Source organism: Terrapene carolina, unplaced genomic scaffold (assembly GCF_002925995.2).
Source record: "Terrapene carolina triunguis isolate 2854851 unplaced genomic scaffold, T_m_triunguis-2.0 Scaffold88, whole genome shotgun sequence".
NCBI lineage: Eukaryota > Metazoa > Chordata > Testudines > Emydidae > Terrapene > Terrapene triunguis.
In genome coordinates this window covers 16,087,295-16,109,640 of record NW_020664439.1, presented here as the reverse complement: position 1 = coordinate 16,109,640, position 22,346 = coordinate 16,087,295, and the positions used below count along the sequence as shown (strand labels likewise).

The following is a 22,346-nucleotide window of genomic DNA, read 5'->3' as shown; positions in this document are numbered from 1 at the left end:
CTGGGGCGGCAGGGGGTGTGGGAGGGGACGCCCAGGGCTGGGGCAGAAAGAGGGTGCAGGTGGGGGCCAGAGCTGGGGCGGCGGGGGGGACAGCAGGGGAGTGCAGGTGGGGGCCAGAGCTGGGGCAGCAGGGGGTGTGGGCAGGGGAGAGTCCAGGGCTGGGGCAATACAGGGGTACAGGGGGAGCCCAGGGCGGGGGGGGCAGCAAAAAACCTAGAGCTGGCTCTGTTCCTACCATTCACAGCAAGCTGCAGATTTCAGTTCCATGCTCCTTCCCCCACCCTTTCCTGTTGCTAGTGGCCAAGGGAATGCTGGGAAATGTAGTTCTTTCCCTGCTCCAGGGCTGGCTCTATAGGCAGGGAGCTAACCAAGGAACTACAGCTCCCAGGGACCCCCGTTGGTTCTCAGCTCCCATGCTGGATTCTTGCGCCCCTTGCAAATCTGCCGCCCCAAGCAACGGCTTGCTTTGCTAGTGCCTAGAGCCGGCCCTGGGTGGGGTTCACCACTGAGGATTGCATCCAACTCACTGTAAAAACGGCAGCTTTGGGGCGCAGCACCAGACCCACGGTTTGCCTCCCTCACCTTGTGGTATGTGTTCCTCAGCTCCTTCACCTTTGCTCTGCACTGCAGTGTGTCCCTGTTATGCCCCTTCTCCTGCAAGCTGCCTGCAATCTGCTCGTAGGTATTGAAATTCCTACGGCTGGAACACAGCTGGCACGCCTCTCCCCAAACAGTGATCAGGTCCAGTAGCTCGGCATTGCTCCAAGCAGGGGATGGTTTGCTACGTGGAGCAGCCATGGTCACCTGGCCAGGTGAGTACTCACAACAGGAAAGGGAGTTTCAAACTTCCCGGGATTTACATGGGGAGGGGTGGATGTTCGTTTACCTGGGGTCAGAGCAGCGGAGGTGCTGGCCAGAGTGGTCACTTTTGGCACTGTGGGTATCCTCCAGAGGCCAAAAAGTGTTTACACAGGAAGAACGTGTCTTCACTTTCACATCACCGCAAAAAGAACAGCGGTAAGAGCTATATGCCTCTCGTGAAGGTGGTTTTCTTTTTGTGGTGAAACTTCACCGCAAAAAGTCATTAACAAGTGTAGACGTTCCCACGGTTTTTGGGCAAAAAAGGGACATTTTGCACTTTAAATGGCAAGTGTAGACATGACCTAAGGTGATGCAATTAGTTATATTTGTGTACAAATTAAATAAAAAGGGGAAAAAATCTGCAATTTAACTTGCTGAGGGCCAGTCAGCCCCTCCTGCAGATTTTCCCAGAGGCCAGGTCCAGGTGAAGGGTTTTTGTCTGGGGTTCCTCTTACACATCATCAAGTCATTCTGTCAGGAGTGTGGGTTCTCCTCTATGGAACAAATGGGGGCTGGTTTTGCCACAAATTCAAAGGTCTCTCAAGGGCCACATGGATTTGAATAACTGCACTGCTCAGGGCATCCTTCAGCCATACCCTGGCAGCTTGGCTCAGTTGGGTCTACTGTACTTATAAGGTTCACCTTGCGCCCACGCTAAGTGCATGATCCTGCATCACTGAAGTCAATGGGAGCAGGGCTTACTCATCGCTTTTTTTTTTAAAGACCAGAAGGGACCATTATGATCATCTGACCTGCATGACAGCAGGCCATGGAAAGTCCTGCATTGAGCTTAGTAAATTGTGGTAAATTATATTGTTGCTACCTGTGTTTCTTCTGCTATCTCAGTTAAACGTGGTACTTTACTTCTTGCCCTAAGCTGTTGTGCACAGTTGCTATGAAATGTTGGAGAGCTGCTGAGTACCACATGAGTGGGGGGCTGCATTTCAGATCATTCGAAGTGATCCCTATCTCATATCCTTTCCCTAGCTCACAAAGGTGTGCTGTGGTTTAATTAATAAATGTTGAGATCCTCATATCAAAGTCAGTAACAAAATGCAAAAGAATTACTGTTTTATTCATGGACTCATATGCAAATATCCTATATCATCTTTAAAAGATGAGGAGGCTTAAACCATGGTCCTCTCAATTTAAGAAAAAATAAAGGAACAGATATAAAGAAAAGGGGCCTCGTCACCCCAAACCCCTAATTGTAATTCAAGGAAAAGATTGTGTTCATACAGAATCAGTTCAAGTTAAAAGTCTAAACTGGGTAAAATTTACCTCTCTTCTGCCACTTATAGAAATAATTTTACTACTGAAGCCAACAAATATCTGTCTACATCCCTTGTTAATTGACATTTTGTGCTCTTCGAACCACTGAAATGAATTGAATGTACTGGCTGTTGTTTCTGTGACTGGAGATTGCATTCCAGAATTCTTTGCTGCCCTCAGGTGGTCAGCTTTGAGCCATACGCTTTCCCTTAGAAGACTGGGCTCAATTCTGCCCTTGGATTATGTTAGATACAGTAGTAGATAGGCTAAGTCAGAAAAGAAAAAAAATAATCTTCAAAAGGGGGAGACTATGTTTCAGAGAAAAACAAATATAATTAAATAGTGACAGTGAAAAAAGTACACGGTAGGAAGTGTAGGAATGGAGGGCGGGAGGTAAAGAAAAACCTACCTATTACAAATTTAATAGAAAGCTTGCTGTATTCAATCTATTGAATATAACATTAGTTAAAGTTCATTAGGCTACTTGGAGGGGGAAAAAAAAACCCTGAAAAATGTTGCTAACCTTTGGCTAGGGAAGGGAATAGACACCATCCTTGAGCCTTTTCCCTTTTGGAATATATATGTTACTTAAAAATATATACAGGTGATCTGTATAGTATTGCTAGGCATAGAAATTAGTTACAGAGATGTTTACAAAGAAGTTACCTAATAACCATCATATTAATTTTACAGAAATTTAGCAATTGTTGAATGATACATTTAACTCTGGGAGACAATGATGGAAGATATATAAGCTAGAAAAACTGATAGAAGTGCAAATATCACTTGAAAGAAAGAACACTCCCAATTCAGTCTGACTTTCACAGTCTCTTGGATTGTGGTAAAATAATGAGTCTCTGATTATGTTTCTGAGAGACTAAAATGTGGCACTCATTGAGTTCTAAAGCTTACAAAAGGTAGAATGTGCATTGGCATAGCCAGCAAAAGTTGTAATTGATGCTAGGCATCTCACAGAAGGTATTGGAGACCCGATGAAGGTTCCAGCGAGAAACAGTTATTATCTTGAGGAACGTATTTTTCCTGGAAATTAAACTCTATTTTCATAGAGAACTAAGCACAGGGCAAGATTGCACATTTTACTGCAAGCTGTCTTTGAATTATGAGTAGGCCAAAAAGGTTAAAATAACTTTAACAAATAGAAGGGAGTAAAAAGCAGGATGGATAAAAATCAATTATTTAAAAAAAAAAATTTAAATCGGATTTTTTTTATTTAAATCAGATTTTTTTGATAAAATGCTTTTTGAGGAAAAAACCTATCTAAAGATAGTTTTAATTAAGATACATTATAGCTCAAATATATCTCATCATGGAATAGGGATTATAAATTCTAATTCTATAGTATGAGACAATATATTCATGTACTGTTTAAGAAAAGTTTTGTAAATCATAGAAAATATAATCATAGAAATGTAGGGCTGGAAGGAAGCTCGAGAGGTTATCTAGTCCAGCCCTCTGTGAAGAGGCAGAGCCAAGTAAACGCCTAGACAATCAGTGACAGTGTCTAAGCTGTTCTTAAAAACCTCCAATAACAGGAATTCCATAACCCCCCTTGGTAAGTTATTAAAGTCCTTAACTGTGCTTATAGTTAGAAAATTTCTCATAATATTTAACTTAAAATCTCTTTATCTTCAGTGGACATGGAGAAGAATTGATCACTATCTTATTTACAACATCCCGTAACATATTTGAGGACTATTATCCGATCAACTCTCAGTCTTCTTTTCTCAAGACTAAACACACCCAGTTCTTTTAATCTTTCCTCTCAGTTCAGGTTTTCTTTTATCATTTTGGGTGCTCTCCTTCGGACTCTCTCAAATTTGTCCACCTTTTTCCTGAAGTGGAGTGCCTGGAACTGGACACAGTACTCCAGCCTTTTTTGCAACTGCAGCACATTGTTGACTCATATTCAGTTCACAATTTACTATAGCTCCCAGATCCTTTTCAGCAGTACTACCACCTAGCCAATTATTCTCCATTTTGTAGTTGTGCATTCAATTTTTCATTCCTAAGTGAAGTACTTTGCACATACTGTACCTTTATTGAATTTCTTCTTGTTGATTTCAGACCAATTCTTCCAATTTGTCAAGGTCATTTGAATTCTGTTCCTGTCCTTCTAAGTGCTAGCAACCCCACCCAGTTTGTCCTTATCTGCAAATTTTATAAGCACACTCTCCTCTCCATCATCCAAGTAATTAATGAAAATGTTGAACAGTACCAGACCCAAGACAGACCACTGACGGATCCCACTAGATACGTTCTCCCAGCCTGACAGAAAGTCGTTTCAATTAGTTTTTCACGCACTTTATAGTAATTTCATCCAACTACACTTTCCTACTTGGCTTATGAGAATGTCACATGGAATGGTGTCCAAAGACTTACTTAAACAAAAACAAAAATCACATCTATAGCTTCCCCCTATCCACTAGGCCAGGAACTCTATCAAAGAAGGAAATTAAGTTGGTTTGGCATGATTTGTTCTCGACTAACCCATGCCAGCTATTACAGTCCTCTGGGATCTCACCTGTCCTTCATGAATTCTCAAAGATAATCACTACGAGTTCCACAATTGCTTCAGCTAGTTCCTTAAGACAAGTACTCTACGGTGAATTTCAGTAGGCCCTGCCAACTTGAATACATCCAATTTATCTAAATATTCTTTAGCATGTCCTTTCCCTATTTTGGCTTGTGTTCCTTCTCTCTTGATGTTCATGTTTATAAATGAGTTCCAATAGTTCATGGATTAGGGACCCAATTTTATGGAGTTCCAGGGGCTTCTGTATAGATTATTTAGGTTAATCTTTCTATCTACCCAGTTGGACTCAGTGCTCAGTCTAGAAGATACCATCAGAGATACTTAGTTTTGCAGTTCTCAAACTGTGGATTTGTGTCTCCAGAGATAACATGCTTGTAAAAAGCAAAATATATAGAGGTGAGAAATATAATAAATAAATGTATAGAGGTGGGAAATAACAGACCTCAACACTATTGTCCCTCTGCAAATTTGTGTACACAGAGTCAATCCCTTACCGCTCTCTAAAAGTGCAAAGTTTCAAAAAGTTCAATGAATAGAAGATTGTTGGGGATGGAATAGATCTGGGCAAGGAGAACGTCTGGAGATAAATGTGAGATGGGAGGGACAGCAAGTAGAAACAAAAGTGAAACTGTTTGTGCAGCATATTCCAGAAGTCTTGAGGTCTTTCTGAGTGTAGCTTTCATTGATTTAAGATCTACCATACCATTAGACTCATAGACTCATAGACTTTAAGGTCAGAAGGGACCATTATGATCATCTAGTCTGACCTCCCGCATGATGCAGGCCACAAAAGCTGACCCACCCACTCCTGGAATAATTCTCTCCCTTGACTCAGCTGTTGAAGTCCCCAAATCATGATTTAAAGACTTCAAGTCACAGAGAATCCTCCAGCAAGCGACCCCTGCCCCATGCTGCGGAGGAAGGCGAAAAACCTCCAGGGCCTCTGCCAATCTACCCTGGAAGAAAATTCCTTCCCGACCCCAAATATGGCGATCAGCAGAACCCCGAGCATGCGGGCAAGATTCTCCAGCCAGACCCACATTGACCATTGATACTAATTACCAGTGATGGCACGTTATTGATTTATTGACTAAAATCACGTTATCCCATCAAACCATCCCCTCCATAAACTTATCAAGCTTAATCTTAAAGCCAGAGAGGTCTTTCGCCCCCACCGTTTCCCTCGGAAGGCTGTTCCAGAACTTCACCCCTCTGACGGTTAGAAACAGTCATCTAATTTCAAGCCTAAACTTCCCGACGGCCAGTTTATATCCATTTGTTCTCGTGTCCACATTAGTACTAAGCTGAAATAATTCCTCTCCCTCCCTGGTATTTATCCCTCTGATATATTTAAAGAGAGCAATCATATCCCCCCTCAGCCTCCTTTTGGTTAGGGTAAACAAACCGAGCTCCTCGAGTCTCCTTTCATACGACAGGTTTTCCATTCCTCGGATTGTCCTAGTGGCCCTTCTCTGTACCCGTTCCAGTTTGAGTTCATCCTTTTTAAACATGGGAGACCAGAACTGCACACAGTACTCCAAACGAGGTCTCACCAGTGCCTTGTATAACGGAAGCAGCACCTCTTTATCCCTACTAGAAATACCTCGCCTAATGCATCCCAAGACCGCATTAGCTTTTTTCACGGCCACATCACATTGCCGACTCATAGTCATCCTGCGATCAACCAGGACTCCAAGGTCCTTCTCCTCTTCCGTTACTTCCAACCGATGCGTCCCCAGCTTATAACTAAAATTCTTGTTAGTCATCCCTAAATGCATCACCTTACACTTCTCACTATTAAATTTCGTCCTATTACTATTACTCCAGTTTACAAGGTCATCCAAGTCTCCCTGCAGGATATCCCGATCCTTCTCTCACTAGAAGGAAAAACCTATAATGACAGCATGCCGTAAAAGAGATCCAGTTTGGGAATAAGAACCATTCAAGAAATATATGTTTGCTGATGTTTTTTTTAAAGAAAGTTACACCAGTGAACTGGTGGAAGTCACTTAAGCACTTGGATTCAGAGACTGTTGAAGTGATAATCTCACTTTTAACAGAAGTAGCTGCTTCTGCCGGTGTAGAAAGAATATTTTCTTCCTTTGGACTAATTCATTCCAAATTGAGAAATAGTTTGGGACCGGAAAAAGCAGGAAAGCTTGTTTTTCTTTTTCAGATTATGAACAAACAGGAAAATGAAGGGGAAGACGACTGAGTTAGCTGCAGAAGCCAATATAAGTTTCTCATGTTGACCTGGCTGACATTGTCGATTTAATTTTCTTTTGTTTTTTAAATATTTCATGTACCTATTTTAGTTTAAAACAATTTTAACAAAAAGAAACCTGATTTTAAAAAACTTGAATGTTTAACTAAATTAAAAAATTCATATGCTTGTTTTGTTAAAATATTATATGTTTGCTGTTGAAGAAAAAAATCCAGAATACATAACGTTGTTGTTTTAATTAAATAAAACAATTTAAATGTCTGTCTGGTGATGTTCTCTTCCTAATACAGCATGGCAAGAAAATCCTCCAAAGATTAATGATTAACCTGTTGAATTGGAAATAGTTCACCTCCCAATGACTTCATAAATATCTGCTTCAATTACCTTTGGTAAATGAAATAACCAAACAATCATTCATTTTCTGATATAGCTGTAAAACTAATCTGAAAAGTTTTCAAAATAAATCACTTTAAAAATGTATAGTGTGTACCTTCTAAAAATGAAACCTACATCTATCTCTGAGTTGTGAAGAATATGTATTAAGCTTATAACAACCAACAAGAATGCACTTTTATGTAGAAATCCATGATTAAATCGAGTCTTCCTGACTAGTGATCATGATTTAAATCAATTTGATTTAGATCAAATCCATCCTGGTAAAAAGAATGACTTAGAACTGAAAGTCTTTCAGTCTTAATTGTGAAGTTACTACTGTGACACTAATGTCTAAACCAACTTTAGAAGAGCAAAGAGAACCTTAAGTTAAATGGAGACTGTCAGCTGGACAATCATTTTTCCTCTAATAATGTTGTATTTGCTAGTAACACCTAGAATGACTATGGGGGAAAGAACTTAGTGAGCAAACCAGTTCTTAATATTTTTCAGTTTGTTTATTTTGTGCACGTGGCAGCACTTTGTGTATTGCCATTTTACTGATTCCCCAAATAGGTAGTTTCTCCCTCACTGAAACATCAACAGGTAAGATGAACAGATATACTTTTTTAAAAAGGTACTTTTAAAAAAATCCCAACCATTCTATTTAAATGGTACTCTGTTGGAACCTGGATTTTTTTTAAATTAGTCATTATAAAATGATTCAGATTGACAGGTAAAATTTTCAGAAGTGGACAAGTGATGTAGGAGCTTAAATCCTATAGGACTTTAGCACCTTTTACATTTTATTCAAAGCATAAACATGCCAAAAGTGTAGTATCCGTCTGCAATATCAATAGAGAGTAACCACAACAACATAAAAGTAAAGTCACTACCAAAATATTTTTCAAAGCAACTATCTGAAATATTGGTAATTATATTACTAAACGTACAATTTATAAATATTTCAAACTTTGTTTTACTCACAGTGTTCTCCACACCATCAGCAGCAGCCAGAGGGAGGTTAAGTATATTTGTTTACTGAACTACCTCTGAATTATTTCTTCTGTTTCTTTCAGGGTCAGCCTGGTCACCTAGGGGCTCAAGGTCCAATTGGATCTTTGGGATGTACAGGGCCAGATGGTTTGCAAGGAGAAAAAGGACAGAGAGGTGAGAATGGGCTGCCTGGGCCCGCTGGAGAAAAGGGTGATAAGGTAGGAAATACCATGGGAAGGTCTTTTTTAGTATGTAAAATATAACGGTGAATATTGCAAAATGAAACAAATCAAGAACAATAAAAGCCTTTACTGAATGTTAAAATTACATGGGCATCTCCTGTTCTTACTCATGCAAAACTTCCACTGAAATCAGTTATAGAGCTGAGAAAGAACTGCAGAATTTGGCCCCACGTTATTAAATCAAAGTTGGCAGTAAAAAAGTTAAAATTCAGGGGTCTAAGTGTTCATTTGATATGTCCCACCTCACTCACATTAGCATCAAGAAGGTTACATGCACATATGTGGGGGAAGAATAGAACTTTAAAATAATACTGTACAATAGGCATAAATTTGCCACCTTTGGTTATGGTGAGAAATGGAATCACAAATGGTGCCTTTTATTATAATTCAGCCTTTGGTTTTACACATTTCTACAATCCTTGAACCTTTACCCTGGCTTTCACTGGTCTAATTCCATTGACACCAGTGTCAGTGAGATCAGAATTTAGTTTCTTGTGTACAACTCCACTAAAATATAGAGCTTGATCCTCCTCTGGAGTCAATAGAAGTTGTGCCATTGATATAAGTGGGAGCAGAAGCCAGCCTGTAATATGGCACATACCATTATTTTACACATTATGGCTAAATTCATCTTTTGAGTAATCCCTTGTGTTTTAATGGATGAAATTGGCCCTAAGAATTTAATATTGTCCCCCAGTACCATTTGTGGCATTCATAGCTATCATTGATCATTGTTCAAGATACACTAGCTGGATAACCTCAGGCGGAGTCTGTCCACTTTATATCAGAGATGCAAGGTGGGTGAGGTATACCTTTTATTGGACCAATTTCTGTTGGTGAGAGAGAAAAGTTTTCAAGCTACACAGAGCTCTTTTTTTAGGTCTGGGAAAGGTAGTCAGAGTGTCACAACTAAATACAAGGTGTTTAACCATAACTGGTCACTTGACCTTGAATGGTCTCTTACAATATGTGTTACCTATTTATGCTAAACAATCTGTTCCACCTTGCATTTAGCTGTGACACTCTGAATATCTTTCCCAGACCTGAAGAAGAGCTCTGTGTAGCTCAAAAGCTTGTCTCTCTCACCAGCAAAAGTTGGTCAAATAAAAGATATTACCTCACCCATCTTGTTTCTTTAATATCCTGGGATCAACACAGCTACAACACTGCAAACATCTTATATAGCCATTTATCCTGCAGTGAGGTGTTAAATTCATGATTCAAATGTGACTTTATTTCCTGATAGTTTTTGACCTAATTTTACAGTACCACATCCTCATGTTGTCCTCAGTTTTTAAATGTTCTCAAAGAACAAAATTGTAAAAGTGATTTTTTTTTTAGGGCCCAACAGGAGTCCCAGGATTTCCTGGTTTAGATGGTGTGCCTGTAAGTACACTGCCAATATTGTGTTATAAAGATTACAATTCATCTGAACCCATAGGGAACTATTTTAACAGATTACCTTAATAATCAGATACGGTTAGTTTTATTCCCTTCGTTACTGTATCACCTGGAGAGCTGCATATTTTGTACCTGTGTGAAAAACAAAGTAAACCATTATTATATTTAGTATTGATAATACTTCACACTTAACATGTTTTCCAAAAGACAGTACAAACCAACTAATTCAATCCATTAACACCCCTGTGAGGTAAGTAAATATTATTATTCCCATTTTATAGAGGAGGGACTGGAGATAGAGAGGTTAACTGAGACTTGCACAAATCCATGCAGCACGGAAATGCCAATGCCAGGATTAAAAACTAGTAGTCTCTAGCTCCAGGCTCTAAAGTAGACCACACGGTTTCTGAATACATTCTTAAAATAGCAAAAAGGATCCCAAGGTAGTAGTTCTTTTTCTGTTGAAACATTTTGAGCACTGTCCAGCAGTTCTTACTCAAATAAAAAACCCATTGAAACCAGCAAGAGATTTCCTGAATAGGAACTATAGATTTGGACACCTCAGTATTAAGGTAGATGGAAATACAGCTTTGTGTACAAACTGTCATATATAAATGGAAATGAGTAGGGTGAAAGGATAGGATGCTCTATTAAATCCAATAATTTGAAAATGATTTTCTATTAGAGTTAAATCCTGGGAGGCCCTTTATGACTACACAGGGATCAACCAAAATGGAAATAGTGCACTTTGGATGTTCATGTAGGCCAGGAAGCAGAGATCCTGTGGAGGGGATCTCTGATCCATTTGTGCTCTGTGTTTGCTCTCCATATCTGTCCATGTAGTTGGGATTGTTGCTAGAGGAGCTGTCAAATACATGGTTCCATAAGACCAAAATCTAGCATAGAGAAGAGAACAGGGTTGTGTCTGCTAGAGTTGTCTGGAAAATAGAAATCCCTTTTCATGAAAAATTGCATGTTCGAGAAAAAAATTATCCTGAATCAAGGATGCAAAATTTTTCACAGGAATGGATTTTTAAAAAAATATTGTTTCAGAAGCACTGAAATGGGATTTTTTTGATTTGCCAGCTTCCCACTTGGAAGGTTCTTCTGCCAGACAACAGTCTTCCAGGTTGGCAGCTGAGGAGTAATCATTTCAGTTTTCGCAATGGAAAACCTAACTTTTTTTTTGGCAAAACTGAAATTTTCATGTGAAAATTTTTAATTTTGCCCAAAAGGCATTTTCAGTTGGAAAATTATTCTGATGGAAAATTCCCAACCAACCCCACTGTCCGTTACTCTTCCCATCCCCTATAATAGTGAATGGTCAGTGCATGGGGGGGTTGGAAAATCAGTTCCACCATCCCAGAATTTGTCTGTGGGTTTTCCTGAGCTCACAGTATGTTTGACTCAAGTTGTACCCTATTTACTTGAATTGCATCCTAACAGTAAAAAGGGGCCTAGCTAGTTTGGGATGACCTTAGTGTATGTCATTCACAAGGAATAAAACCTTTGCATGTTTCCCCAAATGTGATAGCTCTTTATTGCTTCCAGAAGGAATTTACTCTCAAAGAGCTTGATTTTGCTTCCATTGAAAAAAAACTTTTGTTATTGATTCTAATGAGAGCAGCACCCAGCCTAATTCTCTGCCTCACCCGGCAGAGCTACTGTGCATTAAAGAAGGGAATGTAAGAGGTATCAGACCAAACACTCTAGTTTCAGATTACAGCCCCGTTGAGCCTATTGCTAGGTGTAAGGAAAATTCTCATAGATCTCAACGGGAGGCTTTTCCAGTGTAAGGAGTATAGAAGCGAGACCTATGTGGGTGATCCTCTGTCCCAGTTCTGGGTTACCAGTGTCACTGCTGTGTTTAGACAAAACCTGAACCTAAATAACCATGCCACATCTTTACATGTAATTAAACCCTCACTAGGGATATCCTGGAATTGAAGGGTCCAGGGGCAAACCTGGCTTGGATGGCTGCAATGGTTCAAGAGGAGATCCCGGATTTCCAGGAGAGACAGGGTGTATTGGACCAAGAGGCTCATTTGTAAGTTATGAGCTTTATTATAATACATTTAAACTTTCTCTCCAGGTTAACACCTTTTAAAATTAAAGGGACATTAGACTATGGCACTAGGCTTATGGCTCTGGCTACCCGAGCTCATGTCAGACTGCTTCTACACTGCACCTTTTTTGAGCTGCTGACTGGGCTTCCCACTCCTGTTAGCTTCAGTGAAGTGGAGGGTGCTCAGAACCTTGCAGGATCCGGTGTTAGGTTAAAGATGAAATTAAGTTTGCTAACCCTTAAATTGAAGTTCTGCAATACTTGATCACACAAGAACTCCTTCAAGCTCAGGGAACGCAGTTGTGTCTGGTCTGGTCTTTATGCAGGGAAAGTTCCCTATGCTACACGCCACTGGGGTTATAGTATATAGACTCATAGACTTTAAGGTCAGAAGGGACCATTATGATCATCTAGTCTGACCTCCCGCATGATGCAGGCCACAAAAGCTGACCCACCCACTCCTGGAATAATTCTCTCCCTTGACTCAGCTGTTGAAGTCCCCAAATCATGATTTGAAAACTCCAAGTCGCAGAGAATCCTCCAGCAAGCGACCCCTGCCCCATGCTGCGGAGGAAGGCGAAAAACCTCCAGGGCCTCTGCCAATCTACCCTGGAGGAAAATTCCTTCCCGACCCCAAATATGGCGATCAGCTGAACCCCGAGCATGCGGGCAAGATTCTCCAGCCAGACCCTCCGGAAAAAAGTTCTCTGTAGTAACTTTTAGTATCCCATCACTGACCATTGTTACTAATTACCAGCGATGGCACGTTATTGACCTATTGACTAAAATCATGTTATCCCATCAAACCATCCCCTCCATAAACTTATCAACTTAATCTTAAAGCCAGAGAGGTCTTTCGCCCCCACTGTTTCCCTCGGAAGGCTGTTCCAGAACTTCACCCCTCTGATGGTTAGAAACCTTCGTCTAATTTCAAGCCTAAACTTCCCGACGGCCAGTTTATATCCATTTGTTCTCGTGTTCACATTAGAGAGCTGTGTAGGAAACATACTTGCATATATACCCACACCCTTCAGGCGTGCCTTTACTCTACTTGCCTAAGCTATGCCTCACCGGCTATACTACCGTTTATACCCATGCTAGGGGGACTGTATGGGTATGTACCCCATATGCAGCTGAAAGAAGCATGCTGTGTAGCCATACCTTGAGACACACACAAGCACCTTGTGCTCCCATGTAATAGCCAGCCACAGTCTGGCCCCGAGGTATATTTTATAAGACTGAAATTACCTTTAAGATGATTAGCTTTTCCCTCTGAAAACAGGAAGTGTGTCTGAATTAAAATTGGTCCAATATTTTAATACTGGCTAAAGGAGATTAAAAACTCAGAACCAGATACTCAGTTGGTGGAAACTGGTATAGCTCCAGTGACTGTAATGGAACTATGCTGATTTACATCAGCCAAGGATCTGACCCACAGTCTTTGACCTTTTGCAAAAACACGGGTCATTAGGTTAAGGCTCTAAATTTTCTAAACTAAACAATAAACTGTTCTGGATGTTATGCTAAAGTCAAACCCATTTAACTGAAGGTACTTGGTTGATCACCATGTGTAAGCATTATACTACTTGAAAGACATTAGAGGTCACCGTGTTTGCTGTATTTGAGCCTTAGTTTAATAAAAGGGTCATCTGAGGGAAGACGCAATGAATTGATTAATCTGTGCCAAAGTTAGTACTGTGCTGTTAGCACCATTTCTGACCGTTACCCTATGGCCTTATTATATTTATTGTTTGTAATCCAGGAATGCCCCACGACATGGCTAGTATTGCTCACACTAATAGCCTGAGGCCCTGACTCAGCAAGTTACTAAAACACATGCCTAACTTTAAGCATGTGAGCAATCCTATTGAAGCCAGTGAAACTATTCAGATGCTTAAAATTAGGCATGTACTTAAGTTCCTTGCTGAATCCAGGCCTAAGAAAACAAGCAATATACAAGCAAAGGGTAAAGCAGAGGGATAAAACATGATCCAAATATGATAATTAACCCTCCCGACATTTCTGGTGGCGCACTTTTAATAGGCTGCAACATGCCACCAGCACACAATTTGATAAAAATCAAACCCACTACACCTTTCAGAACAATAAAATAACTTCTGTTCAACATGGTAATGGTAGCTGCTAGGAAATCTCTGACTGTACTATGTCTCATGGACTAGACTGTCACCTACAAGAAGTAAAGGGATGAGATAAAAGAAAAAGTGAGACATGGAACAAAATTATAGCCTGAATCCGGCTGGTTCAAGGAAATCTGAGCCTTTGCAGACCTATCACTCCCAGCATATAAAAGAACATAAAACAACAGACACGCAGTCTTGGATCCGAACTAAAATGCCAACACCAATACATTGGGCTTTCTAGGAAAACATGACAAAGTCAGAGCAAATATCTTAATTATCTACTTGAGTATAATAATGCCACACCAAGCTCTGTATATAGACTGACTCCAATTTACTAACTGATTTATTGCACCAAATACCCACTTGATTACCTACTGCCAGTATCACAATGGACTGTTAATTTCCCTGTTTCTTCCTGTTTATATCATTTTCCTGTATAATTTCATAAATAAACTAAATACATGTTAATTTCACTTATCTTAAATATATACCTATTACTGTCCCTTTAAATTACAAATAAATGGTTGGAAAAATTAAAGGAAGGGTTGACAATATAAAATCCTAGCTTAAGAAGCTGAAAAGGTGACAAGATTCATTTAATAAAAATATTTTGTTGTACAAAGAAATCAAACTTGAAATTTGTTTCGAGACATAAGTGTAAATAAGGCAGAGGTAAATACAGCTTTCAGTGTGACAGTTCCAGAAAGGCCTCTGTTTAACAGGTCCATTCTGCTATAGAAGTGTTTTTCAAAGTTCAGGTTGCTACCCAGTACTGGGTCGCGGCATGTAAGGCACTGGGTCACTCTGGTCAGCACCATCGACTGGGATGTTAAAAGTCCTGTCGGCGGTGCTGCCCAGCTAGGGCAGGTTAGTACCTAGATGTTCCGACACCGCGCTGCGCCCCGGAAACGGCCAGCAGCGGGTCTGGCTTCTACGTAGGGGAGCCACGGGGCTCCACATGCTGCCCTCGCTGCAAGCACCGCTCAGCCAATGGGAACTGGAGGGCGGTGCCTGCAGGCGAGAGCTTGCGCGCCTCTGCCTAGGAGCCAGACCTGCTACTGGCTGCTTCAGGTGCGGGAACCCTGCCTCTGCACCCCGGCTGCACCGCTGACCGGGAGCCGCCGGAGGTAAGTCCATGCCCCAACCCCACACCCCAATCTCCTGCCTCAGCCCTGAGCCCCCCCCAAACCTGGAGCCCCTTCTGCACCCAAACCCCTCATCCCCGGCCCCACCCCAGAGCCCTGACCCCCTCCCGCACCCCAACCCCCTGCTCCAGCCCTGAGCCCCCCAGAACCCAGAGCCCCTCCTGCACCCCAAACCCCTCATCCCCGGCCCCAGCCCAGAGCCTGCACCCCCCAGCCCAGAGCCCTGACCTCCTCCCATACCCCAACCCCCTGCCCTAGCCCTGAGCCCCACCCAAACCCAGAGCCCCTCCTGCACCCCAAACCCTTCATCCCCAGCCCTGCCCCAGAGCCTACACCCAGAGCCCTGACCCCCTCCTGCATCCCAACCTCCTGCCCCAGTCCAGAGCCCACACCCTGCACCCCTCATTCCTGGCCTCACCCCGCAGCCCTCACCCCTGCACGCGAACTCTCTGCCCCAGCTCTGAGCCCACCCCAAACCCCTCATCCCCTGCTCCGTTGTGGGTCGTGGACGTCAACTGTTTTCTTCAACTGGGTCCCCAGAAAAAAAGTTTGAAAACCACTGTGCTATAGCTACCTCCAGCTGTATGCAGCTGCTGCTCTTCAATTTATTATTGCATTCCTGTGATAATTACTTTCCTATTCATTTCTGACCTCAAGCTTTAGAATGTCAGTGTAAGACTGGGCTGATACTGTGATTCATTGAGTACAGATTCTGGATATTTATGTTCTATGGAAGATGATATCCTGGTTCTATTGAAGTCCAGCCCTGGGGCATCCACGGAAAAAATATAGTGGGTGATTTTGCTAACTCTCATCGACAGCAGTAGGGCCAGGATTTCGCCAAGCGTGATTTTGGTTTATTGTGAGGAATAAGTGTTAAGGGATAAGTGTTCTGATATATCCATTCCTTCTGTGTACATCATGCCCTTCATAGTTAATTAAGCACAGACATTCTGTTTTGCAGGAGCAATGAAATCTGTTCCTGCTGAAGCAGGTTAAGATTTTGTGGGTACCAAGACAAGCAAAGTTATGTGTGGACTCTACAGCAAGTCCCATGGACATCACATTAGACATCACATTTATTTTTGGTATAAAGTATATGTACTAATGATCGAAGAATTTAGTTTCTTTAGGTTCAGCAATCGGTAGCTCCAGATTTCCTACTTTAAACAGGATACCACTGGCTTCTTATAAATCCTGGTATGAATTTCTAGGAAAGGTAAAGAACTTACACGCTGGTAGCCACTGCATCCATTGAAATTAAATATGGCTGGGAGTTATAGAGAGTATTAATGCCATCAAAACTGAGAAGTTATCACTGAAACTGTACAGTAGCTTAGAGTATCAGAGGACAGATCATAATGTTATTACAGAACATAATCTGATTTTTAATTACTGACTGATTTTTCAGGGTGTTCTTGGGCAAAAAGGAGAAAAAGGAAACTCTGCATATATTTCAGATTTCATTAGAGGTGCTCCAGTAAGTATATTATTGTGGAAATAATCATAAAATGTAGGCAGACATGTATAGCAAATGTAAGTATTCTAATAACTCTAAATTGTTTAATAAAAGCTAATTTATCTCTTTTAAAAATGGAAATTAAATGCAAATATGTTAACTGCAGTATACAGATTGAGATATTAATTGTCCTAAAGTCAGGAAATTCTCACAACAGCTATAAATTGCCCCCCAACTCTCTAGGGATATATAGACAGGCCATTAAAATTAACATTGTATACAGTAATGGAAAATTCTACAAATGTACAAAAGAAGCTGAATTAGGGTTGCTGTGGGAATCAGAACTTCAAATTGCCATGGACATTTATGGAAGTATAATCTCAGCCTTGTATGTACACAGGGCCAAATCCTGACCTAGAGCCAAACACTTGTTGAATTTTGGGGCTGACGGGTAACACAATTGGCACAGTGAGTTGACATAACACATGGATGAAAGCTTTGTAGCTGCTTCTCTCAGTAAGATGCCTCTGTGCTCCCTAATTGCTTCCAGTTACTGCTTGCTGCTGATTGGAGGTTTGGTTTAGTATGCATCTGCTTCCTGCACACCACATCCATTTGGAGGTATCATTATTATTGTTTCTAACAGTGCCTATTATGTACTAGGTGCTTTTCAAACATAAAAGAAGGCATGGACTCTGCCCCAAAAGAGGTTATACTCTGGCTCCGATCTTGCAAACACTTATGCACAAATTAACTTTACCCGCCTTTGCAGCATTGGGATCTAAAAGACAGAGCAGAGAGAGAGAGAGATGGAGGTTCAGGGAAAGGGGAACAGCAAACTAGTAGGATACTGATAAACAAACCAGTAAGGTACTGGGATTGGCCACATCATGATAATGCAAAATTTTAATGATGCTTTAAAAGAAAAAACAAACTTATGAGCATATCCTTAACTGGTGTAAATAATATAGTTCCACTGATGTCAGTGGAGCTATGCTGATTTATACCAATTGAAGTTCTAGACCTTTCTATCTCAAGTTGTATAAACTAATCCTTCACTACCCTACAACCATGACAAAACTCCCATTGAATTCAGCAGGGCTGGCTTTAGCAAGAGCGGGGCCCGATTCCGGCAAGCCCCGCCCCCAGGAATCGGGCTGCGCTCCGGCTGGAGCTCCGGCCGGGGTCTTGGGGCTTGGGTCCAGGCTGGAGCCGCTGGGACCGGAGCCAGAGCCGCTGGGGCCGGGGGTGCTCGGCCACCAGCCGGCGCCGCTCAGCCAGGGCCGGAGCCGCTCGGCCGGAACCGGGGCCCGAGCCGAGCCAGGCCGCAGCCGCTGGGACCGGGGCTGGGGGTGCTCGGCCGCCGGCCGACGCTGCTCGGCCAGAGCCGGGGCCGGTGCCCCTGGGCCCAAGTCGAGCAGGAGTCTCTAGGGCCGGGGCCGGGGGTGCTCAGCCGGCGCCGGGCAGGAGCCGCTCGGCCGGAACCGGGGCTGGCGCCCCAAGGTCCGAGCCGGGCCAGAGCCGCCGGGGTCGGCCGTCAGAGGGAGCCGCTCGGCCGGGGGGGCCGGACTGGGCCGCGCCTCCTCGCGCCCCCCCTCACCCCCAGCTTACCTGCTGCCTACCTATTTCAGGCTTCCCGCGAACATTTGATTCGCGGGAAACAGGGGAGGGGGAGGAGCAGGGGGGCAGAGCGTTCAGGGGAGGGGAGAAGGGGGAAGTGAGGCGGGGTGGACAGCTGCTGCGGGGCCCTCTTGGCGCGGGGCCCGATTCAGCCGAATCGGCTGAATCAGCCTAAAGCCGGCCCTGGAATTCAGTCGAGCAGAGCAGACACATAGTGAGTGCTCTGCCATGGTAGTCATGCACATCTCTTGGTGGACTCACTCCTTTGTACTCTGGAGGGATGTTGCCTGATGCTTGAAGATAGGAAGAACGTTTCCTTCTCTCTTCTATTCTCTCACGCAGCGGTACACCAGAATGCAGGCTGTGGCTCATTATCTTTTGCATTTAATCTTCAATTCATCTGGAATTAGATTAATAGTAAAAACTTTACTTAACCCTATGTTTAAATGTAGGGGGTTTTGCTAACTTGAATACAGTAGAGTGAAACTGTTGAGCGAAGAGCTGGAGCTGTCACCCTTTATTAATAATTCATTTTTCATACATGCAGTTTGGGAGTATTTTTATGATTTAAAGTAAAATCAAATCAACAAAAGTATAATCAAATACATGACTTCAACTGCTCTCCTATGAACTGTTCCTTGTTTTAGAGACCCATAGGTGCATCTGTATATGAAGTCAGTTATTGTTTTTCTGTATTTTCTTCATTATTGGACATTTTTGTGTTTTCATAAAGGCTTTCTCCCTTAATGTTTCCTCTTTCCTTTTGGTTGACCCAGTACTGACATCATAATCCTGTACTAATGACACTAGTCTGTTGCCCTGGAAATCATTGTGTTGTCACTAATTCATCATTATGTCTTAACTGTGAGATCAAAATGAAAATTTGGGCTTGAGGAAGCCAATTTTCCTTTAAAATACTAAAAGCTTTAGTATGTAGATAACATTATAAAATTTCTTAGAAAAATTTTCTGGAAAATATTTAAATGTATGTTAGTAGTTAAATTATATATCTAAATGTTGCGATATCAAGTTCTTTAAACCCAAAGCTTGATGTCATTTAAATGATTATTTCTGTGTGATGAAAAATCACATGTTGGCTCACAATTCTGTCATAAAGTGAAAGTGTGATCCTTTACAGTAACTCCTCACTTAACGTTGTAGTTATGTTCCTGAAAAATGTGACTTTAAGCGAAACGATGTTAAGCGAATCCAATTTCCCCATAAGAATTAATGTAAATAGGGGGGGTTAGGTTCCAGGGAAATTTTTTTCACCAGACAAAAGACTATTATACCAGACAAAAGACTATACTATTACACACAGTATAAGTTTTAAACAAACAATTTAATACTGGTACACAGCAATGATGATAGTGAAGCTTGGTTGAGGTGGTGGAGTCAGAGAGTGGGCTATTTCCCAGGGAATGCCTTACTGCTAAATGATGAACTAGCAATTGGCTGATTTCTCAAGGGTTAACTCATTGTTGTTAATGTAGCCTCACGTTCTACAGGGCAGCACGAATGGAGGGAGTGGAGAAAGCATGGCAGACAGAGACAGAGACACACACTGTGTGTGTGAGAGAGATGTGAATTGCTCCTTTAAGAATGCTGACCCCACTCTAAGTACATTGCCTTTTTAAGTTGATCAGCAAGCTGAGACAGCAGCTGCTGCCAGGAAACTCCTGCCGTCCTGAGCCCTGTTGTGTGTCCCCCCCCGCTCTATGGAAGATGGGGTAAGCGGGGGGCAGGAGCTGGGGGGAGGGGGACACCCTGACATTAGCCCCCCTCATTTCCCCCCACCCCCGCACAGCAAGCAGGAGGCTCCCGGGAGCAGCTCCAAGGCAGAGAGCAGGAGCAGCACATGGGGAGGGCAGCTGAACTGCCAGCAATTGGTAGCCTGCTGAGCAGCTGCCGCACAGGGAACTTGGGGGAGCGGGGAGCTGATGGGGGGCTGCCGGTCCATCCTGGTTCCAAGCCCCCACCAGCTAGCTCCAACGGGCTGCTCTTCCTGCAAGCAGTGGACAAAGCAGGCAGCTGCCAGACAACATTATAAGGGAGCATTGCACACCTTTAAATGAGCATGTTCTCTAACTGATCAGCAACGTAACAATGAAACAACGTTAATCGGGACAACTGTAAGTGAGGAGTTACTGTATTTAGCAAAATACTTGTCATTCCAGGGAGCAAGAGGTGAACCGGGCCCCCCTGGCACACCTGTAAGTATCTTCCTGCAGCTCACGTATATGCTTGTTTGTTTTGAACAACATACTGTAGCATGAGTACATTACTTCCATGTATTAAGAGTGAGTAATCCTTACTTATGAATGTTCTAATTGAAAATGTAATAGTGAATGATAGTAGGCGAGAGAACAGATCAACAGCTTTTAGCCTGACTTGCCTTCACTATTACCATGAGAGATTAAAGGTAGTGTAGGAAAAGCAGAAGATGATAGAGTGTATCATGAGTGAGGCTCAAGCTGATGTGATTGGAAGTGCTAGGCTGCTTCACTTTTGGAGCACACAATACTAGGTGCAAGAGGAGAAAAGTCACAAGAATAGATGAGCAGGCCAACATAGCCAGGTCACGTTCACCCACACCGGCTGTGAGGAACAGAAGCAGAGATTGCCCATGCTTCCCACATTGCAAGTGGTCTTGGTCCAGTGGATCTGCAGGGTACTGACCAACTGATGCCCTGTCACATTCACGAGCCGCAGGAAATCTCTGTGACAAGTAAGCAGTGGATGGCAGAGCCTCACTGTGTGGGGCTGCTGGGTCTTCCCAGAGTGTGCCGAGCATCCTGGAATTTGGCCATAAAAATAAAATCCCAAATGAAATCTTTTCTGTTTTTTTGTTAAGCAGTCGTCCTCCCTATAGCTCAGGGACCCTCTTTTTTATATCCCAATGGCTATAGCATTTCCAGTGCTTTGGTAACCTGAGCTTAATTCTTTTCAATGTGCTATTATTTATATACATGACTAGTATGTACTAGAGCAGGGGCAGGCAAACTTTTTGGCCTGAGGGCCGTATCGGGTTTCATAAATTGTATGGAGGGCCAGTTAGGCGAGGGGGTCGTGGCCCGGCCCCCACCTTCTATCTGCCCCCCCCCGGGACCCCTGCCTCATCCAACCACCCTTCTCCCTGTCCCCTGACTACCCCTGGAACCCCTGCCGCCCCATCCAACCCCCCCTCCTTCCTGACTGTTCCCCCTGGGATCCCTGTCCCCATTCAACCCCCTGTTTTCCCCCCCCGACCGCCCCTACCCCTATCCACACCCCCACCCCCAACCACCACCCTGAACTTCCCTGCCCTCTATCCAACCCCCCCTGCTCCCTGCCCCCTTACTGCGCTGCCTGGAGCACCAGTGGCTGGTGGCGCTACAGCCGTGCCACCTGGCTGGAGCCGGGCCACACCGCCGCTGCCACCACACAGCTCAGAGCACCGGGTCAAGCCGGGCTCTGCAGCTGCGCTGCCCCAGGAGTTCACAGCCCCGCTGCCCATAGCATTGCGCCGGTGGCGGGGCGAGCTGAGGCTGCGGGGGGAGGAGGAACAGTGGGGGAGGGGCCGGGGGCTAGCCTCCCAGGCCAGGAGCTCAGGGGCTGGGCAGGACGGTCCCGCGGACCGGATGTGGCCCCCGGGCCGTAGTTTGCCCACCCCTGTAGTAGAGAGACTAGTGTGTACTGGATGAGCAATTACATTTTTTTTACTGTCTAGCAAAGTTATGAAGTTAAGCTCCCAGACTCATCTTTTGAAAGTGTTATGCAAGTTTCCTTTAAGGATGAGGACTGAGAGGTCAGATAAGGAGTGATCATTTTGTGAATCTGTTCCGCCTTCTATTTAGCTGTGACACCCTTACCACCTTTCCCAAACCTGAAGAAGAGCTCTGTGTAGCTCAAAAGATTGTCTTTCTCACCAACAGAAGTTGGTCCAATAGAAGATATTACCTCACCCACATGTCTTTCTGATATCCTGGGATAAACATGGCTACAAGGCCACCGC

General features: G+C 43.2%; 1 protein-coding gene across 1 annotated transcript in view; it reads left to right on the top strand.

The window, feature by feature from the left end:
* Positions 1–22,346, top strand: part of COL4A4 (collagen type IV alpha 4 chain) — a 124,909-nt gene that overhangs the window by 32,224 nt on the left and 70,339 nt on the right. Inside the window, exons 4-8 of the mRNA XM_026649910.2 lie at positions 8,363–8,497; positions 9,863–9,907; positions 11,853–11,969; positions 16,685–16,753; positions 20,530–20,565. Coding sequence (XP_026505695.1) covers positions 8,363–8,497; positions 9,863–9,907; positions 11,853–11,969; positions 16,685–16,753; positions 20,530–20,565 — 402 coding nt within the window. The remainder of the gene's footprint in view (positions 1–8,362; positions 8,498–9,862; positions 9,908–11,852; positions 11,970–16,684; positions 16,754–20,529; positions 20,566–22,346) is intronic.